The following is a 21,413-nucleotide window of genomic DNA, read 5'->3' on the forward strand; positions in this document are numbered from 1 at the left end:
AGTTATGGTGCTCTTTTTACTTACCCTACTATTGATTTGGTGAGCTATTTGCATCTAAATGTTAATGTTTTTAATCAACTTTCGAAAGTTTGGAGCTATTGTTCAAAAATTTTGTCTCCTCTTCTCTTTCTCTCCTCTCCTTCGCCAAATCCCTTTATACATGTTGGAATGCTTGTCATTGTATCACAGGTCTTTAGGGTTCTTCTGTTCATTTTTTCAATCTTTTAAAATTCTTTGTATACTTTCTATTGATATATCTTCAAATAAATGATCTCTGCTACCTCAAATTTGCTGTTGAGTCCATCTAATAATTTTTATTTTTAATTCAGTCACGCTTTTTAACTCTAGAATTCAAATTTGGTTATTTTTTATAGTTTATATTTCTCTATAGATTATATATATAATTTATATACATTTTTTTCTGTTGACTCATTTCTAACATTTTAACCTTTAATTCTTTGAGCTTGTCTATTAATTCCTGAAGTCTTTGCTAATCTAACATTTAGGTCCATACAGACTCAGTTTCCATTAGCTGCTGATTTTTTCCCTTAGTACGTTTCACACTTTTCTATTTCTTTGCATGTCTAATAATTTTTGGCTGAAAACTAGACATTTTAGGTAATTTATTATAGCAAATCTAGACTGTGTTTTACATCTAAGGAGTGTTTTTTATTTTATCATCTTGCCTGTACTCAAACTGTGGAATCTATTGGCCTGTGATGTGGAGCTATTGGCTGTCTCTGCTCATTTTTTCAAATTCTTTATTTCAATTTTCATCCTGGCTCCCCAGGGGTAGCCTCTGTCTCTGAATAGCTTAATAGTCAGCTAATGATTTGGACAGAAGTTAACATCACACACTTGAGTCTATAAGCCTTCTACCCTCTGCTAACTGTTCTCTGTGTGAGATGGGAGATATATTTAATATTGCAGCCAGTTCTCAAGTCCCCCTTGGCTTTCATTTTTTGCCATGCTCTCTCAAGTCCACCCTGTGCATGCATCATTTCTGAGTTAGACTGGGATGCTTGGTGTACAGCATGTTTTGATATACTTAGTGAAATGATTACTACAGTCAAACTAATTAGCATACCCATCTCCTCAGTTTTCCGTGTGTGTGTGTTGTATGTGGTGCAACCACTTGAAATCTACTCTTAGCGAATTTCCAGTATACAATAGAGTATTAACTATAGTCATCATGTTGTACATTAGGACTCTAGAACTTACTCATTCTACATAACTACAACTTTCTACCCTCTGAGCAACCATCTGTCCATTTTCTCCACCCCACCCCCCTCGCCCCTGGTAACCACTGCTCTGTTCTCTGCTTCTATGAGTGTGATTTTAGACTTCATATATAACTGAGATCATTTTCCAAAAAAGACATACAAAGGGCCAGCAGGTAATGAAAAGATGCTCATCATCACTAATCATCAGGGAAATGCAAATCAAAACCACAATGGCTTATCACCTCAAATCTGTTAGAAGGGCTAGTATCAAAAGGGTAAAAGATAACAAGTGCTAGTGAAGATGTGAAGAAATGGAAACTCTTTTACACTGTTGGTGGAAATATAAAGTGGTACAGCCTTAATAGAAAACAGTATGGAAGTTCCTCAAAAAATTAAAAATAGAACTACCATACAATTCAGTAATCCCTCTTTTGCATATATATCCAAAGGAAATGAAATCAGTACCTTGAAGAGATATCTGCACTCCTATGTTCATTATAGCATAACTCACAAGAGTCAAGATAAGGAAAAATTCTTGAAGGAAATTAAAAGTGCTACTCTAGTGAATATATGAATAAGAAAGTGAAAGAGCTTTACTGACATGGAAAAAGTTTTAGTGTTCTGGACGGAAGATCAAACCAGCCACAGCATCCTCTTAAGACAAAGCCTACACCAGAGCAAGGCTCTAACACTCTTCAATTCTATGAAGGCTGAGAGAGGTAAGGAAGCTGCAGAAGTCTGAAGCCAGCAGAGGTTGGTTCATGAAGTTTAAGGAAAGAAACTGACTCCATAATATAAAAGTGCAAGGTGAAGCAAGTACTGATGTAGAAGCTGCAAGTTATCCAGAAGATCTAGCTAAGATAATTCATGAAGGTGGCTGCAATAAGCCAACAGATTTTCAGGGTAGGCAAAAGAGACTTATATTGGGAAAAATGCCATCTAAGACTCACAGCTAGAGAGAAGAAGTCAATGCCTAGCTTTAGTTTCAGAGGACAGGCTGTCTCTCTTTAGGGGGAAAGACAGCTGGTGACTTTAAGTTGAAGCCAATGCTCATTTACCATTCCAAAAATCCTAGGGCCCTTAAGAATTATGGAAAATTTACTCTGCTTGTACTCTATAAATAAATGGAACAAAGCCTGGATGACAGCACATCTCTTTACAACATGGTTTTCTGAGTATTTTAAGCCCACTGTTGAGGACTACTGCTCAGAAAAAAAAATGATTCCTTTCAAAATATCACAGCTCACTGACAACGCACCTGGTCACCCAAGAGCTCTACTGGACATGCACAATGAGATTAACGTTGTTTTCATGCCTCCTAACACAACATCCATTCTGAAACCCATGGATCAAGGAGTAATTTTGACTTTCAAGTCTATTAGTTAAGAAATATAGTTCAGGAGGCTATAGCTGCCATAGATATGATTCCTCTGATGGATCTGGGGAAAGTAATTCAAAAACCTGCTGGAAAGGATTCAACATTCTAGATGCCATTAAGAACATTCATGATTCGTGGGAAGAGGTCAAAATACAACATGAATACAGGAGTCTGGAAGAAGTTGATTACAACCCTAATGGATGACTTTGAGTGGTTCAAGGCTACAGTGGAGGAAGGAACATAAGATGTGGTGGAAATAATGAGAACTAGAATCAGAAGTGGAGTCTGAAGATGTGACAATTGCTACAATACCCTAATAAAACTTTTAACAGATCAGGCGTTGCTTCTTAAGGATGAACAAAGAAAGCTGTTTCTTGAAATGGAATTTATACCTGGTGAAGATGTTGGAATGACTGTAGAAATGACAAGACTGTTGAAACGATGACAAAGGATTTAGAATTTTATAGCTGATAAAGCAGCAGCAGGGTTTGAGAGGGCTGACTCCAATTTTGAAAGAAGTTCTACTGTACTTAAAATGCTATCAAACAGCACTGCATGCTACAGAGAAATCATTTGTGAAAGGAAGTCAACAGATGCAGCAATTGATCTTTTTTTTTTAATGGTGGCAGTATGCTTTATTAAGCTGTACCTTAGTATAGGTGCTGGGGCTTGCCCATGGTGCTCTTAATGTACAAAGCCTGTACGTTCTGCCAATTTTTCTTGAGCAATGACACCAGGAAGATAACAGCTAAGTGGATGTTGTACACAAGCTCATCATCTGTCATCTTCACGTGGGCAACAGCCTCTGTCAGATACAGCAACTCCTTCATCTGGAACTTGATCATGGACTTCACCTCATCAACTTTGGCCACCATGTTCTCATTGGGGGTCAGCAAGGGAACTTGCCAGCATTATTCAGGCCTGGGCCCAGGATTCATGGGATCTGCTTGATCACAGACTCTGGAGCCAAAAAGGCATCATACTTCTTGGCCATCTTCTTGACAAGTTTCTTATTCTTGTTGAGTTTCTTCAACACCTCAATGCCCATGTGGGAGATTATCCACAGCCTTGGCCTCATCACAATGCTGCTGGTCCCCCAAAACACATATGGAGAACTTGGGGCAGAGAGTGGACTTAAGCCTGACAGTGCTGAGAAGGGTTTGTCCTTCTGAGGTCATAGTTCCTCAGGCTGATCTTTAGCTCCACCATCTCCAAAACCTTCTGGCGCTTGCACTGGTTCCCATGTAGGACTTTCCGCACTGCCTTGTACAGGGTGTCACGGGAGACTCTGCTGCTCATGGTGCCTCACACCACAATAACCGAAGAAAGCTATTGTCTTATTTTTTTAAATTGCCATAGCCACCCCAACCTTCAGCAACCTCCACCCTGGTCAGCAGCCATCAACCTCAAGGCAAGACCCTCCACCAGCAAAAAGATTATGACTCACTGAAGGTATCAATGATGGTTAGCATTTTTTAGCAATAAAGTATTTCTTAAATGAAGCTATATGCATTAATTTTGAGACATAAAGCTACTGCACACCTAACAGATGACAGTATAGTGTAAACGTAACTTTTATACGCACTGGGAAATCAAAAAAATTGTGACTCACTTTATTGCAATATTCACTTTATTGTGGTGGTCTGGAATCAAGCCCACAACCTTTCCAAGGTATGCCTGTATATCACTGGGAGCAGTGATTTTGGTGTTCCTTTCATGTTATTAAAATACTATGAACATGGTTATCACTACAGGCTATGTGTATATTCGTGGAAAAATTAGAAGATACATATGGAAGTTTGTAATGTTTATTGAAACAAGTACACAACACTGAATATTTTAAAACATTACGAATAATTACAACATCTCAACTACACAATGTGTTTTATATGTATGTATGTAAATATATATATACACACATATTTAAACTTTGCTTCATCTTTCAACTTTTTATCTGTGTAAAAAGAAGAACACTTTCCTCATTCAGGAGATTTTTGATGTTGTAATAATTACCTAGAAATAAAGTGATAAGAAAATTAAAAATTATTTCCATAGGAATCATTCCCTTTTGATTAAATGTTTAGTCATCACTAAGACCTATTACAGTATATAGTGTCAAATTAAAAAAAATCATCTAACATCAAATAACTCTTATTTAATTCCATGAACTGAAAAATCCAAGGACCATCTGTGATCCAGATAAAGCTTAAAACGATGTAAATTTCACATCATTTTGATAATGAATGCAAAAAGAGATTAGACAAGGGTGCAGATAGGAAAAAAAATCTCCCTCTGAATCCAATCATGTTTGGGGTGTTTTTGTTTTTTTAAATTGAAGTATAGGTGATTTACAATGTTATATTAGTTTCAGGTATACAACAGTGATTCAATTATTTTTATAGTTTATACTCAATTTAAAGTTATTATAAAATATTTTCTATATTCCCTGTGCTATACATTACATCCTTGTATCTTATTTATTGTATACTTTGTAGTTTGTACCTCTATTCCTCTTCCCCTATCTTGCCCCTTCCCTCTACCCCTCTCCCCACTGGTAACCACTAGTTTGCTCTCTGTATCTATGAGTCTGATTCTGTTTTGTTATATTCATTTGTTTGTGTTCACAACAGTGTTGGCACATACAAAGGACTACATAAATATAGCTATTATTATTGTTTCCTTTCATTAGAATGTAAGCTCCATGAGGGCAGGGATTTTTTTTCTGTATCCCACACTCTTAGAGCAATACTTGGTAGACTCTCAATCACATTTGTTGAATGAATGAACAAATTAAAATTCCTATCTCCAAAGACTTGTGCTCCAATAGCTTATGAAGCACACTATTCTTTATGTTTAAAATAACCAACTAAAAATTGTTTGACTACATAATGTCTTTGAGATAACATAGGGGAAAAATTTTCTTTCTACTCTGGATACAACATATCTTCTATTTTTATATTCAGCAATTACCAACTCATTCAGTTTTCATGTACCAAAACACTGATATACTTATCTAATAAAAAAAAATTAAAAGAAAATATGCACCACACTTCTTTGGCATCAGTCACATCATGCTTCATTTTGACCACTGTGGCTTCCATTTTCATGGTGCTCATGAGCAACTACATAAGTATTCAACTATGCAAAAGAAAAGGTTTTTAATTATTCTTACCTGAAGGAACATAGAATGAATCCCCAGTTGTTATTACATAAGGTGTTTCGTGTAAGGTACATAAAAGGTCACCAAAGTTAACATAAAAAATCTGTAAAATTAAAAATTAAAATCTCATTTCAAATTTAACACCACAACAACTACACTCCAAAGAAACTTAAAAGTAAATGTGGTAGGCAGAATAAGGGCCCTCCAAAGATATCCATGCTCTAATCTCCAGAATTTGTTAGTCACATGGCAAAGGAGACCTCGAGATGGTGAGATTATCCTGGATTACCTAAATGGGCCCAATCTAATTACATAAACCTTACTTGAAAGTGGACAATTTTCCTACTGGAAGCAGACGAGAGATGAAGCAGAGGAGAAGTCAGAGAAATTTGAAGCATGAAAAGGGCTTTCACTGTTGCTGGCACTGAAGATAAGAGAGCCATAAGCCAAGGAGTATAGACTATTTCTAGACACCCCAGCCAACAGCCAGTGAGGAAACAGGAACCTCAGCCCTACAACCACGTGAAACTGAATTCTGCCAACAACCTGAATGAATTTGAAACAGATTCATTCTAAAAGCCTTCAGAGAGGAATACAGATCTCACAATACCTTGATTCCAGCCTAGTGATACTCTAAACAGAGTACTCAGCCAAGCCCACCTGACTTCTAACCTACGTATCTGTGAGATAATAAATGAGAGTTGTTTAAATTTGTGGTAATTTGTTAAAGCAGTAATAGAAAACTAGTATAGGCAAACATTTCTTTTGTTCTTCCTTATTATTTACCAGTTTATGAAAATTCAGAACCATTGTAAAGAATATCACTTAGCTATATTAGAAAAATAGCTAGGTTTTATGTACACCTCTTTAAAGGTTACATGCTTGGTATATGTAACTTAATCTGACCAATGAATCAAAGAGAACAAAAAGCAAAAAAAAAAAAAGTACATTTAAACAAGCATCAACATTAAGAAAGTAAAAGAGGATAAATATAGTGCTCAGTCATACAGGCTTCCATATTCAAACACAGCAAATTTTACATTTTATATATAGATAGCACCTGGCAATGACCTTTTTTTTTGACAACTAAATACAAAATGTAGGGCCTTCAAACTCTGAGATTCAAATTCTGAGATTCAGCCATCAGGAATATTTTGCCTCAGAGAATTATGCCTTCTTCTCCTTTTTTTCTTACCACTTTTGTAAAATGAGCCTAAAATACCAGAAAAATGAGAGCAGCTAGCACTTATCCAGCACTTACCCCATGCCAGCCACTGTTCTAAGCACTTCATTTTTACTCATTTAATGTATACATCTATCAATGAGACAGTACTATTTTAATAGCTTTTCACAGATGAAGAAAATGAGGCACAGAGAAGTGTAACTTTCCAAGGTCACAATGTAAATGGAACAGCTGGAATTTGAACTCAGGTACTTTGATTCCAGAATCCATGTTCTTAACCACTACAATATACTCTCTCAATGGAAAAAAAGTTCTTAAAGTGGTTCTAAAGGTATTTTTTATAATTTAATAAAAGAAATATATTTATTACATCCAAAGTTATTTGCCTAAAAAAAGGAACACACACACTACCCAGAAAGTCAAGCATGTATTTATAGATGTTTTTTCCTTATCTATTCAGATTGGCTCTCTATGCACACCTCTCCCCACTTCTGCAAACATTTTACTAAGAATGCTTTTGAAATACACAAAAATAGAATGATGAACTCCCACAAATAAATATTGAACCCTGATACCCTGCTCTTTTCAAAGTCTGATTCCCCCATTCCATATTATTTTGAAATAAATGCCCAGCATCATAAACCATCTGTAAATATTTCAATGTGTACTGAAAGACCAAAGTCCTTTTTTAAAACATGACAACACTGTTGTCACACATAAAAATAAATGAATATTTAGTGTTAAACACCCAGTCAATATTCAAATTTCCAGTTGGCTTTTCAATGTCTTACTTTTAAGGGTTTGTTTGAATTGGGATCCAAGTAAGAGTCACATATGGTCAGTGCTTGATCTATCTTTTAAAGCAATCTATTGAGTGGTTATCAATTTGGGGGTGATTCTGTCCCTCAGGGGACAATTGGCAATGTCTGGGAACATTTTTAATTCTCACAACTAGAGGGGTACTACTGGAATCTAGTGCATAGAGGCCAGGGTTGCTTCTAAACCTCTTACAATGCATAGGATAGCCTCCCTACAACAAAGAATTATTGAGTCCAAAATGTCAATAGTGCCACGGTTGAGGACCCTGATCTCTATACATTCCACGTGGTTGTCTTTTTTATTCCTTGCACCTTATTAAAGAAATCAAGCAGCAAAATTTGTTTTAAAAATCTTCACATAGCTGGATTTTGCTTATTACAATGTGAGGTTGTCATCTGAAAAGTCTGCCATTCTTTATTTCCTGTAAATTGGTGGTTAGATCTAAGGACTTAACTTCAGGTGGTTGTGTGTGGGTTTTGTTTTGTTTTTTTTTAAAGAAGGTGGGGAAGGCAAGACTACTTCATAGACAGTGTTGTATTCTTCCATCAGGAGACACATAATGTCTGGTTGTGTTCTTTTTAGATGTTAGTAGACAATGATGCTAGAACCAATGGTTTATTGGGTGTTGTAAAATGATAATAGTCCATTCTGACATTCATTCTTCATTTATTAATTGGACTATTTCTAAAAAGGATAAACTTCCCCTCATCTATTATTTGATTACCTAGTAGTACAGTTTATATGAGAACAGCAGAATAAATGTTTAATTATTTTCCTTTACTTACCATATTTGTCAAAGTGAGTTGGCTTCCTAGAATTCTCCGACAGTGATGAATTAAGTTTTTCTTTTTGTAGTAGCCTTACAAATTCATGGGTTTAGATATAATTGATGCATATCAATCCAATGAATTTATTCTTATTGATACCCAAGTTTTCATATCTTTGTCCAGAGAGAGCATCTTCCAGTTGGATCCAGAGACCTTATGACCCAATCCTAACGGTATTTGATAGTCTGCTATCAGGTATGATAAATATTCCAAGCTCAGTCCCAGGCCTGGAATCAGACATTTCTCTAAGGAACTCTGGTTCCTTTAAGTGTATTGTTATCACTTTTTTGATTTTTTACCTCTGGAACAATTATTGTCTAGTTTTTCATATATTTCTACCTTTTGATCTATTTGGGTTTTTTCTCTCTTCTGGTTTTTGACTGGTCTTCCACATCACTTAACTTTAATATTTTCCATTTCTTTTTTTTTAACATTAATTAATTAATTAATTAATTTGGCTGCATCGGGTCTTAGTTACAGCATGTGGGATCCTTCACTGCAGTGCGCAGGCTCTTCGTTGCAATGCGCGGGCTTCTCTCTAGCTGTGGCGCACGGGCTTAGTTGCCGCGCGGCATGTGGAATCTTAGTTCCCCAACCAGGGATCGAACCTGCATCTGCTGCATTGGAATGCAGATTCTTAACCACTGGACCACCAGGGAAGTCCCAATATTTCCCATTTCTTAATACCCTTTTGTTTTCTAGGAGAGCTCCACAACAAACTCCCATAGTTAATTTGTTCATTCTTCTGTGGTTTGAATTTAACAGATCTAACACTGCTACTTTCCCTTTTACTCATTATCTAGACCTGAGTTTGAAAGAAAGAGTTAATGGCTTATGCTGGTTCTCCATCTTGCCCTTTTGCTTCTCAAAAGCATATATTTAAAAGTGTGCCTCATTTTTTTAAAATGTAAAAATACTCCCCTTGTTATTAAAAAAAAAACCTTTAAGTCTAGTTTTCATTATAAAAACTTAAAGGCAATATTTAGAAAAAACAAAAATAAACTATAATCACCTACTGACATGTTATTTTCTATAGTTCCTTCAAGGTTCTGTCATTTTCATTTTTAATTTTTACTCAGAAAAAAATAAAAAGAGTTTTCTACTTTGCAGTTTCCTTAAATATTTATCCTAAAGGTGTTCCTATATGGCTATTCTGCAAAATAATATACTTAAATTAATATTAAAATGTTTAGTATAGCACCTGGAACATGTAAGTGCTATATAGCTGATTATCATATATAATGGTTTATCTCATTACTAAGTCAAAATATAAATATAACCATTTTTTCCTGCAGCACACATTTCAGTGGTTTCCAATTTTTGCAATTACTGTCTATGTTAAAATAAAGAGCTACATATGTTCAAACACTTCCAAACATTTACTATTCAATATTCCTTTTTTAAAGGAATAAAGGCATTATAGCTTAATGGGTAACTACAGTTAGTTCAATGATGACATTTCATAATGCTTATTTTCATTATTAATTGATCCTTAAAATGATTACACAGGGATTATCTATTACTTTAGTTAGTTTAATATGTTATATTTACTCTTTTAATACCACCTGGAGATCTACAACATTTTAAGATTGGATTAAAGAATATTTTTAAATACTTTAGATCTGGATTCTACATACTATACTGATGTAGCAATAAATTATTCTTTTACTCTTCTGTGTATCTTCTCCTTTCCCTGCCTTGATTTGCCCTTCTTAGTTAATATAAACTGAAGGGTCCTGATGCTCTTTCTGTTTCTCCTTTGTGGGCTTACTTTCATTTTATCAGTAAAAAGAACTGTTTTGAACCATGATTTCATAGGTTCCTGAAATGTTACTTACTGAAAGATGTACCTCAGATGTAACATGTTTTAAATACTGATATAATATTAAATATTCTCTAAATCTGGTGATTTTCAAAATCTTTCACTTTCAAATTCAAAATGCAAAAATTATCTGATATAAATACAATGTTATAGGGGTGTGTGTCTCCAATGAGAAAGAGACAGAGAGACAGACTCAGAGAAGAGAGACTCACCTTGAGTCTCATTATAACTTCAGCCAATAATACTGCTATATACAGTAATATATTCTTTAGTACTTACTGAAGCAACTAGCTTCCAGTCCTCAATCTGCTGTTACACTTAATCTCAATAATCTCCTCCAGCTCTAAAATTCTAATGATTTGTTTGCAAACCTAATTTCAAGCATTCTTTTAAGTAAAGACCATTCCCTAAACTTCTGAATCTCAAGCCTACACTGCTATGCACAGAACAAGTACTTTTAAAGAGACATTGGTTGACTGACTTTAAACAGATGAAAAAAACTAAAAAATTATCTATGCACTATAGTAATCATATATCATTTTTGAGGAAATAGTATTTTTAACGCTTCATCAAGTCCAACAAATCAGAGTTGTGCCAAGAGCAAAACATAAATATATGGAAAAATACACTCACCAATGTGTCTAGGCCTACATGCTGCTTTCCCTTTTCTTGATGTGGTCCTAATACCAATTTTCCAGTAGAAAAAAATGGTGTGTCCAATGTTTTATATACTTTCAACTCACCATGTTCAACACAAAATTGGTATGTATCTCGTGGCCTTACAAGATCTAAGGGAAAAAAATTAATGTAAGTACAAAGTAATAGCAATTACATTTCTCTAATACAGCATATACACACATAAACCTGCCTTAGAAAGATAGATGTGATTAATATCACTGACTCTGGAGCTAGAATGCCACAGGTCAGATCCTATCTCTGTCTTACAAGCTGTGTGAACTTAGCCAAGTTGCTTATCCTCTCTATTTGTGCCTACATTTTCTTTTCTGTAAAATGGGATAATAATACTTCATCTATGTTAGAGTTGTGAATATCAAATGACTTAAAGTGTGTAAAGTATTTAAAATACTGGCACAAAGTAAGCATTAGGTAAGTCTTGGCTATTAATAATAACAATGGTAGTATTACTATTTTTCCCATAATAGCTCAGACAGAAAACAAAATCAGCTAAGAGACAAGAAAGGATCCTATCTTCAAAAAGTTTAACATAGCCACAATACAAATGTATCATTACCATGTCAGTAAATTCCTTTGTGCTTGCTTGGCTGATTATTAAATAACAAGATTTTTATTTATTTATCAGGTAAAGCCTCTAAGTAACCGGAGTTCTAAATGTAGCTCACAAATTACTATATCACTTTTTTTTTTTGCGGTACGCGGGCCTCTCACTCTTGTGGCCTCTCCCGTTGCGGAGCGCAGGCTCTGGACGTGCAGGCTCAGCAGCCATGGCTCACGGGCCCAGCCGCTCCACGGCATGTGGGATCTTCTCTGACCGGGGCACAAACCCATGTCCCCTGCATCGGCAGGCGGACTCTCAACCACTGCACCACCAGGGAAGCCCTACTATATCACTTTTTAATTTCCCTTTTACTTACAACCTTTTCCAGACCTATAATTAATACATTTTTCTATCATCAGCTTCTGACTGTACTCCCACAGACTACAGGATAAAGAAAATACATAGGCTCAAGAAAAAAAAGTGATGAATTCTTGACAACACACAACTTTTTTAACCTGATACAGTATAGCAATGTTTTTAGTTAAGACACTTCACTAAACAAAATTCTCTGTGCTTCTACCTCTGTTGCCAAATAAACAACCTGGAATATAGAAATAACTTTGCTACTTAAGATATCAAATGGAACCTATGCCACAGCCAAAATTTTAAGTGTAAATACTGCCTCTCTGGTTTGAGATATCTGTCCTCTGACTTGGGATAAATAGTCCCAAGCACTCACTGGTACAGTCATAACATTTGTTAAAATATTTAAATATTTCCTGTATGTATATATTCCCTGGTTGGTAAACAGCTGAGTGTCCCCTACTTAACCCCACCACTCTATAGCCCATCCCTTGGGACCTCCCATGTTGTCCTAGACTCTAAATGTTTAATGCCTATTAAGTATAGGAGGAGGCTTCTAGGACCCTGTACCAGCCTTAAGGTTCAGCATGGCATTTGTTTGGCTGACAGATGCCCTTGCTAGTCATCTCCAGAAAGGTTTTATGCCCCAGATACCAATATTAGCATCTCACAGCACCAAAGGCTGTCTAAATCCTGCCACAATCTCCATCTGGTCTCACAGTAAGAGTGTATCCGGGAGTCTACCAGTTAACTTGCTACAGTTCCCTATGAACAGCCCCTGTCCGCTTGTGTCCTCCTGGTCAAAGAAGGCCTGGACCCTACTGGCGGAGGCAACACTCCTGATGGTAGCACTTGTATCACAGAGGACAACTGCATGGTGCTATGTGTACCCTGGAGGTTGTCTGCCATCAATTCCCCTAGTGTAGTCCTCATACAGGCTGCTTATTTGAATTAGACTCTCTACTAGACTTTGGCTCTGAAAGATCTGGGGAGAGAAAGGGAAAGCAGACAAGCCAGACTTCAGTTTGTCCTTACTAGTTGTTAAATTAAGTATTCTCAATATCAACCCTGATCTTACCCATAAGAATAATCTCTCGTGTTTCTGGGTCCTTTACCCTCGTTGGCTGCAAAGGATCTCCCAGAGGTATATTCATATTTACCACGAATTTATTCTCTGCAAAAGAAATATCACTGAAATACTAACTACTCACTTAAAATTCTTTTTCATTAAAAAAAATCTAGTATGAAAATAGAGTTATGGACAAGTTTTAAAGGAAAATTGCCAGAGGCATATCTTTTTCCTGTTTATCAATGACCACTTTGATAAACAAAAATTCAAAAATCAGTGATTTACCACAGAAGCAAACATCCTAAACTTCTTATTTTCTTACAACTTTTGAACTCTTGCATCATCAAGAAGTTAAATGGTGTTTTGCATATTCTCTAAGAGAGCTGAAGTACACAATACACTTTAAAAAGAATTCTTTAAAATGTTTATTTTAACCAAGATAAGCTTCATTTGACAGGGCAATTTACTCAGGTGGAAATGTTTTACACTCTGCTATTAGTGATTTTTTTAAAAGAATAAAATTAGTTTACTTTCAAAATCTGAAAAAAATGTGGACATTAAAAAGATAATTTACCCTGAAGTAGTAGTATATCTGAAGCTTTTAGAGATTATTTCAAAATTTGCAAAGAGCTACTTCTCAAAGCACTGTTATTTAAAATAAGGAATAAGTTCATACTTCTTTCATCATTATCAAGACAGATCCTTTTCCTATTAACTACTGTATTGACTCTTCCCAAGTTTCCTTTTGCTTTCCTTTTAGATGATACTTTGTCTGGGGAGAGTATTCCACCAATCACAAATCCTCCTGAAATTTAACCAAAAAAAAAAAAGGTAAATTATCATACCTGGCAAAGTGAAAATCTTGAAACAAAACTCATTAAATTAATACAGCACATTTCCTTTCAAAGTACCAAAGAATACATTAGTTTTACCACACTCTACAGTTAAAAATTCAAACAACACAAATAGCAACCAATTTCACTTGTCTCTAACTATCCTAAATCTAGAAGCACTGATGAAACATGACTGAATGATCTCTGTTGCTTGAAATCAAGTCATCAGTGGAAGTGTACAAAAAAAAAGATCAGCAATGAACTATTTATAGTAATTCACATGTCAGTTTAGTCCTTTGACTCAGAAATATACATCAAAAGAAAGGAAATAACTTTAAGATAACACTCACTATACTTTCTTTCCCACCCTCTACAATTTTTGTAGAAAAATATAAGAAAATAGAATGAGAATAATAATGGGGAATACTTAATCTTTGACAGTTATAATTTTCTCATGTTCTGATCTAATGCTTCATTTTATGCAATTAAAAACCTTCCTAGGTAGTATAAAAATAAAAACACTCTATCAAGCCACATGCTCACCTCAAACTGCTACCAAAAAGAAAACAAATCAGCATCTCTATAGTAATCAGAGAAATCTGGACTTGAATCTATTCTTGTCACATTTTTGGAGGATGATGATTAAATAAGGTAATGTATATAAATACATAAGACAGTACTTGGCACGTAATGTACCTAAATAAATTGTAGCAATTATCATTATTATTATTTTGGGACACTAAAGCATAAATTTTACCAGATGGCCTTCCTTGATACTCTATTCGCTCCCCTCGCCAGTATTCCAAAGGTTTTGATCGTGTTCTCATGGTCCTGCGAACATTTGGTGTGTTGGAGGGCAATACTGTAAAAAGACATCAGACAAAAAAGGCACATATATGTTTAATTGGATGATACTCTGCAGTGAAAAGATTGATATTACTTTCTAGAACACAAATGCTTCTAGACAGAACACTAGAAAAACAAATTTTAAGACATATTTGTGCTATTAAAGAAATGCCAAGCTACTAGATTGGAAAAGATTTAAAAACATGGTAACAAACATTCACGGTTAATGATGTTAAAGGTACACCGGAATTCTCATATATTGTAGGTGGAAATGTAAACTGACTGATGACAATTTGACAATACCTATAATTGTAATACTGTTTGACGCAGAAATTTCATTTTTAGAAAATGAGTTTGCAAAATATTCACAAAAATGGGCAAAGATATAGGTGTTAAGAACATTCATGGTAGTACTGTTCATAATAGAAACAGAAAAGAAAAGTCAAAAAGCAAACTGAAAACCCCCTAAATGCTCCACAATAGGAATTTATAAATCAGGGGTGGTTATGTATACATGTGTTTGTGTGTATACACACATATCTACTTGTTTTATCTGAATAATGCCAAGTTCTATATACTAAGTTTGTTGGCTACATAATCAACTTCCTATGTTCTTACTTACTTCTGGTTTGCTGGAGTTGTCCAATTCTGAAAGTGGTTTAACAGAATCTCCCAGTCTAACTGTATTGTTTAAATTAAAATCTCCTTGCTTTTTCTTAGCTTTTTTCCTTTACACATTTTAGTTGCTAGGTTGTTTGGTACATAGTAGTTTATGATTTTTCTATCTTCTTCATAAAGTGCTAATTTTATTATTACAAGTCCTTCATCCTGTTCAGCACTTTTAACCTTAAATTTCAATTCACCTAATATTAAAAATACACTACTTTCTTTCTGTTTATATTAGCCTACTTAATTCTTTGATAATCTTCTATTTTAAAACCTGTTTTAAGTGTTTCTTATAAACACATAGGTAAGTTTGTTTAACCAAATCTGATAGTCTCTATCTTACTAGAGGAATTCAATCCATTCACACTTATTTAGTACAACAAGTAATACACATCTATTTATTTCTTCCATTTTACTTTATATTTACAGGTTATTTTACATCAGTGATTCTTTTTCCCCTCATTCTCACTGGTTTGGTCAGAACACCATTTCTTCCCCCATACCCCAAACCTTGGTCATTTCAAAGTTTACTGTGCTTTTTCACTCTAATATTGGTTACCTTCCCATTCCTGACACTCAACAGTCATACTCATTTCTCCATCATTATATTAACAACTATATCCCCTACCAAGATGTTATCTTCTCCTTTTTCTCATTTAGTAAAATGAAACTTTTAGACTACTTTTATTACCCCTCTTCCACTCCTACTCTCCTCCCCACCACACCAAGTTTTGTTAAGATAGTGTGGATTTCAAGCTACCACTGCAAAAATCCTTACTTAGTACTTATAAATCCCCAATCATATTAGCATTAAGTAGTAGACACATCCTAAGGTGTGAGCAATGAGACACACCTTTAATAATCCCCTTCCCTAGGATACATGTGGAACCTATGACACACTCAACAGAATATGGCAAAAGCAATGGGAAGTCACTTCTGTGATTACATCATGATCATACATATAAGACACTAGCAGAAGGAGAGAAAAATTCTTCCTTGCTCACTTTGGAGAAGCAAGCTGCCATACTGTGAAGGGTCTATGAAAAGGGTCATGCGACAAGGAACTGCAGGTGACCCCTAGATCGAGAGTAGTGGCCCATGGCTCACAGCCACCAAGGAAACATGTACCTCAGTCCTACAATTCCAAGAAACTGAATTCTGCTAACAACTACATGAGCTTGTGGTGGTTAACAGGACCTCGAGCCTCAGATAAGACCATGTCCCAGGCTGAGACGTTGGACTGCAGCCTGTGCAACCCTTGAACAGAGGACCCAGCTAATTTGTGCCTGAGCTCCTGACCCATGGAAACCAAGGGATAATAATATGTGTTGTCTAAACAACTAAATTTGTAGTAATTTGGTACACAGCAACAGAAAACAAATATACATTGCTTAAATTTAACCACATATATTGAGAATCATTCCTCAGCACTGTTTCCTCTCCTTGAACTCATTTTTGACTTATATGATACTTCGTTAGATTACCTTACATGGATATTTTACATAGAGGAAGCTAAACTTAATCTTGCGTTATCTGCAAAATAAATTCACTTATCAGAAAGAAAGATATCTTGGCTAGTTGTAACAAAGGATTGTAATATATTGCTTTTTTTTTTACCATCTTTATTGGAATATAATTGCTTTACAATGTTGTGTTAGTACCTACTGTATAACAAGGTGAATAAGCTATATGTATACATATATCCCGATATCCCCTCCCTCTTGCACCTCCCTCCCACCATCCCTATCCCACCCATTGAGGTGGTCACAAAGCACTTAGTTGATCTCCCTGTGCTATGCAGGTGCTTCCCACTAGCTATCTATTTTACATTTCGTAGTGTAGTATGTATGTCAATGTTACTCTCTCACTTCGTCCCAGCTTACCCTTCTCCCTCCCCGTGACCTCAAGTCCATTCTCTAAGTCTGCGTCATTATTCCTGTCCTGCCCCTAGGTTCGTCAGACTCATTTTTTTTTTTTAGATTCCATATATGTGTGTTAGCATACAGTATTTGTTTTTCTCTGACTTACTTCACTCTGTATGACACACTCTTAAGTCCATCCACCTCATACAAGTAACTCAATTTCATTTCTTTTTATGTCTGAGTAATATTCCATTGTATATATGTGCCACATCTTCTTTATCCATTCATCTGCTGATGGACACAGGTTGCTTCCATGTCCTGGCTATTGTAAATAGTGCAGCAAAGAACACGGTGGTACATGATCTTTTTGAATTGTGGTTTTCTCAGGGTATATGCCCAGTAGTGGGATTGCTGGGTTATATGGTAGTTCTATTTGTAGTTTTTTCAGGAACCTCCATACTGTTCCTCCATAGTGGCTGTATCAGTTTACATTCCCACCAACAGTGCAAGAGGGTTCCCTTTTCTCCACACCCTCTCCAGCATTTATTGTTTCTAGATTTTTTGATGACCATTCTGACTGGTGTGAAGTGATACCTCATTGTAGTTTTGATTTGCATTTCTCTAATGATTAGTGATGTTGGGCATATTTCCATGTGTTTGTTGGCAATTTGTATATCTTATTTGGAGAAATATCCATTTAGGTTTTCTGCTCATTTTTGGATTGGGTTTTTTGTTGACATTGAGCTGCATGAGCTGCTTGTATATTTTGGAGATTAATCCTTTGTCAGTTGCTTCGTTTGCACATATTTTCTCCCATTCTTAGGATTGTTTTTTCATCTGGTTTATGGTTTCCTTTGCTGTGCAAAAAGCTTTTAAGTTTCATTAGGTCCAGTGGTTTATTTTTGTTTTCATTCCCTTTACTCTAGGAGGTGGGTCAAAAAGGATCTTACTGTGATTTATCTCATGGAGTGTTCTGCCTATGTTTTCCTCTAAGAGTTTTATAGTGTCTGGTCTTACATTTAGGCCTTTAATCCATTTTATTTTTGGGTATGGTGTTAGGAAGTGTTCTAATGTCATTCTTTTAGATGTAGCTGTCCAGTTTTCCCAGCACCACTTATTGAAGAGGCTCTCTTTTCTCCATTGTATATTCTTGCCTCCTTTATCAAGGATAAGGTGACCATATGTGCATGGCTTTATCTCTGGGCTTTCTATCCTGTTCCATTGATCCATATTTCTGGTTTTTTGTTTTTTTTTTTTTTGCCAGTACCATACTGCCTTGATTACTGTAGCTTTGTAGTACAGTCTGAAATCCGGGAGCCTGATTCCTCCAGCTCTGTTTTTCTTTCTCAAGATTGCTTTGGTTATTCGGGGTCTTTTGTGTTTCCATACAAATTGTGAAATATTTTGTTCTGGTTCTGTGAAAAATGCTATTGGTAGTTTCACACGGATTGGACTGAATCTGTAGATTGCTTTGGGTAGTATAGTCATTTTCACAATGTTGATTCTTCCAACCCAAGAACATGATATATCTCTCCATCTGTTTGTATCATCTTTAATTTCTTTCATTAGTGTCTAATATTTTTCGGCATACAGGTCTTTTGTCTCCTTAGGTAGGTTTATTCCTAGGTATTTTATTCTTCTTGTTGCAATAGTAAATTGGAGTGTTTCCTTAACTTCTCTTTCAGATTTTTCATCATTAGTGTTTAGGAATACAGGAGATTTCTGTGCATTAATTTTGTATCTTGCTACTCTACCAAATTCACTGATTAGCTCTAGTAGTTTTCTGGTAGCATCTTTAGGATTCTCTATATATAGTATCATGTCATCTGCAAACAGTGACAGTTTTACTACTTCTTTTCTGCTTTGGATCCCTTTTCTTTTTCTTCTCTGATGGCTGTGGCTAAGGCTTCCAAAACTAAGTTGAATAATAGTGGTGAGAGTGGGCAACCTTGTCTTGTTCCTGGATCTTAGAGGACATGTTTTCAGTTTTTCACCATTGAGAATGATGTTGACTGTGGATTTATCATATATACCTTTTATTATGTTGAGGTAGGTTCCCTCTATGCCTACTTTCTAGAGAGTTTTTTCATAAATGGGTGTTGAATTTTGTCAAAAGCTTTTTCTGCATTTATTGAGATTATCATATGGTTTTTAATCTCTCAATTTGTTAATATGGTGTATCATATTAATTGATTTGCGTATACTGAAGAATCCTTGCATTCCTGGGGCAAACCCCACTTGATCATGGTGTCTGATCCTTTTAATGTGCTGTTGGATTCTGTTTGCTAGTATTTTTTTGAGGATTTTTGCATCTATGTTCATCAGAGATACTGGCCTGTAGTTTTCTTTTTTTGTGACATCTTTGTCTGGTTTTGGCATCAGGGTGATGGTAGCTTTGTAGAATGAGTTTGGGAGTATTCCTCCTTCTGCTATATTTTGGAAGAGTTTGAGAAGGATGGGTGTTAGCTCTTATCTAAATGTTTGATAGAATTTACCAGTGAATCCATCTGGTCCTGGGCTGTTTATTGGAAGATTGCTAATCACAGTTTCAATTTCAGTGCTTGTGACTGGTCTGTTTATATTTTCTATTTTTCCTGGTTCAGTCTCAGAAGGTTGTACTTGTCTAAGAATGTGTCCATTTCTTCCAGGTTGTCCATTTTATTGGCATAGAGTTGCTTGTAGTAATCTCTCATGATCCTTTGTATTTCTGCACTGTCAGTTGTTACTTCTCTGTTTTCATTCCTAATTCTGTTGATTTGAGTCTTCTCCCTTTTTTCTTCGTAAGTCTGGCTAATGGTTTATCAATTTTGTTTATCTTCTCAAAGAACCAGCTTTTAGTTTTACTGATCTTTGCTATTGTTTCCTTCATTTCTTTTCTACTTATTTCTGATCTGATCTTTATGAATTCTTTCCTTCTGGTAACTTTGGGTTTTCTTGTCCTTCTTTCTCTAATTGCTTTAGGTGTAAGGTTAGGTTATTTATTTGCGATTTTTCTTGTTTCTTGAGGTAGTATTGTATTGCTATAAACTTCCCTCGTAGAACTGCTTTTACTGCATCCCACAGGTTTTGGGTCGTCATGTTTCCATTGTCATTTGTTTCTAGGTATTTTTTGATTTCCTCTTTGATTTCTTCAGTGACCTCTTGGTTATTAAGTAGCATATTGTTTAGCCTCCATGTGGTTGTATATTTTACAGTTTTTTTCCTGTAAATGATATCTAGTCTCATAGCGTTGTGATCAGAAAAGATACTTCATACAATTTCAATTTTCTTAAAATTTACCAAGGCTTGATTTGTGACCCAGCATATGGTCTCTCCTGCAGAATGTTGCATGAGCACTTGAGAAGAAAGTGTATTCTGTTGTTTTTGGATGGAATGTTCTATAAATATCAATTAAGTCCATCTTGTTTAATGTGTCATTTAAAGCTTGTGTTTCCTTATTTATTTTCATTTTGGATGATCTATTGGTGAAAGTGGGGTGTTAAAAGTCCCATACTATGATTGTGTTACTGTCAATTTCCCATTTTATGGCTGTTAGCATTTGCCTTATGTATTGAGGAGCTCCTATGTTGGGTGCATATATTGTTACAATTGTATCTTCTTCTTGGATTGATCCCTTGATCATTCTGTAGTGTCCTTCTTTGTCTCCTGTAATAGTCTTTATTTTGAAGTCTATTTTGTCTGATATAAGAATTGCTACTCCAGCTTTTATTTGATTTCCATTTGCATGGAATTTCTTTTTCCATCCGCTCACTTTCAGTCTGTATGTGTCCCTAGGTCTGAAGTGGGTCTCTTGTAGACAGCATATATACGGGTCTTGTTTTTATATCCATTCAGCCAGTCTGTGTCTTTTGGTGGGAGCATTTAATCCATTTACATTTAAGATAATTATCAATATGCATGTTCCTATGACCATTTTCTTAATTGTTGTGGGTTTTTGTAGTTCTTTCCTTCTCTTGTGTTTCCTGCCTAGAGAAGTTCCTTTAGCATTTGTTGTAAAGCTGGTTTGGTGGTGCTGAATTCTCGTAACTTTTGCTTATCTGTAAAGGTTTTAGTTTCTCCATCGAATCTGAATTAGATCCTTGCTGGGTAGAGTAATCTTGGTTGTAGGTTTTTCCCTTTCATCAC

At 35.5% G+C, this 21,413-nt stretch overlaps 1 protein-coding gene and 1 pseudogene across 3 annotated transcripts in view; both read right to left on the minus strand.

Moving 5' to 3' along the window:
• Positions 1-3,241: 3,241 nt before the first annotated feature.
• LOC309795296 (large ribosomal subunit protein uL1-like) lies at positions 3,242-3,900 on the minus strand (annotated as a pseudogene). The gene has a single exon. The product of its transcript is annotated as a large ribosomal subunit protein uL1-like (transcript).
• Positions 3,901-4,395: 495 nt separating this feature from the next.
• Positions 4,396-21,413, minus strand: part of CENPC (centromere protein C) — a 91,957-nt gene continuing 74,939 nt past the window's right edge. For both annotated transcript variants that reach the window (XM_082629491.1, XM_082629490.1), the window contains 6 exons: positions 14,672-14,776; positions 13,758-13,886; positions 13,091-13,186; positions 11,046-11,200; positions 5,774-5,864; positions 4,396-4,614 (listed from right to left, as the gene is read on the minus strand). In XM_082629491.1, the coding sequence (XP_082485617.1) occupies positions 4,544-4,614; positions 5,774-5,864; positions 11,046-11,200; positions 13,091-13,186; positions 13,758-13,886; positions 14,672-14,776 (647 nt within the window). In that variant the 3' untranslated portion in view covers positions 4,396-4,543. The remainder of the gene's footprint in view (positions 4,615-5,773; positions 5,865-11,045; positions 11,201-13,090; positions 13,187-13,757; positions 13,887-14,671; positions 14,777-21,413) is intronic.

The sequence above is a fragment of the Mesoplodon mirus genome (genome assembly GCF_964341445.2).
Source record: "Mesoplodon mirus genome assembly, chromosome: 2".
NCBI lineage: Eukaryota > Metazoa > Chordata > Mammalia > Artiodactyla > Ziphiidae > Mesoplodon > Mesoplodon mirus.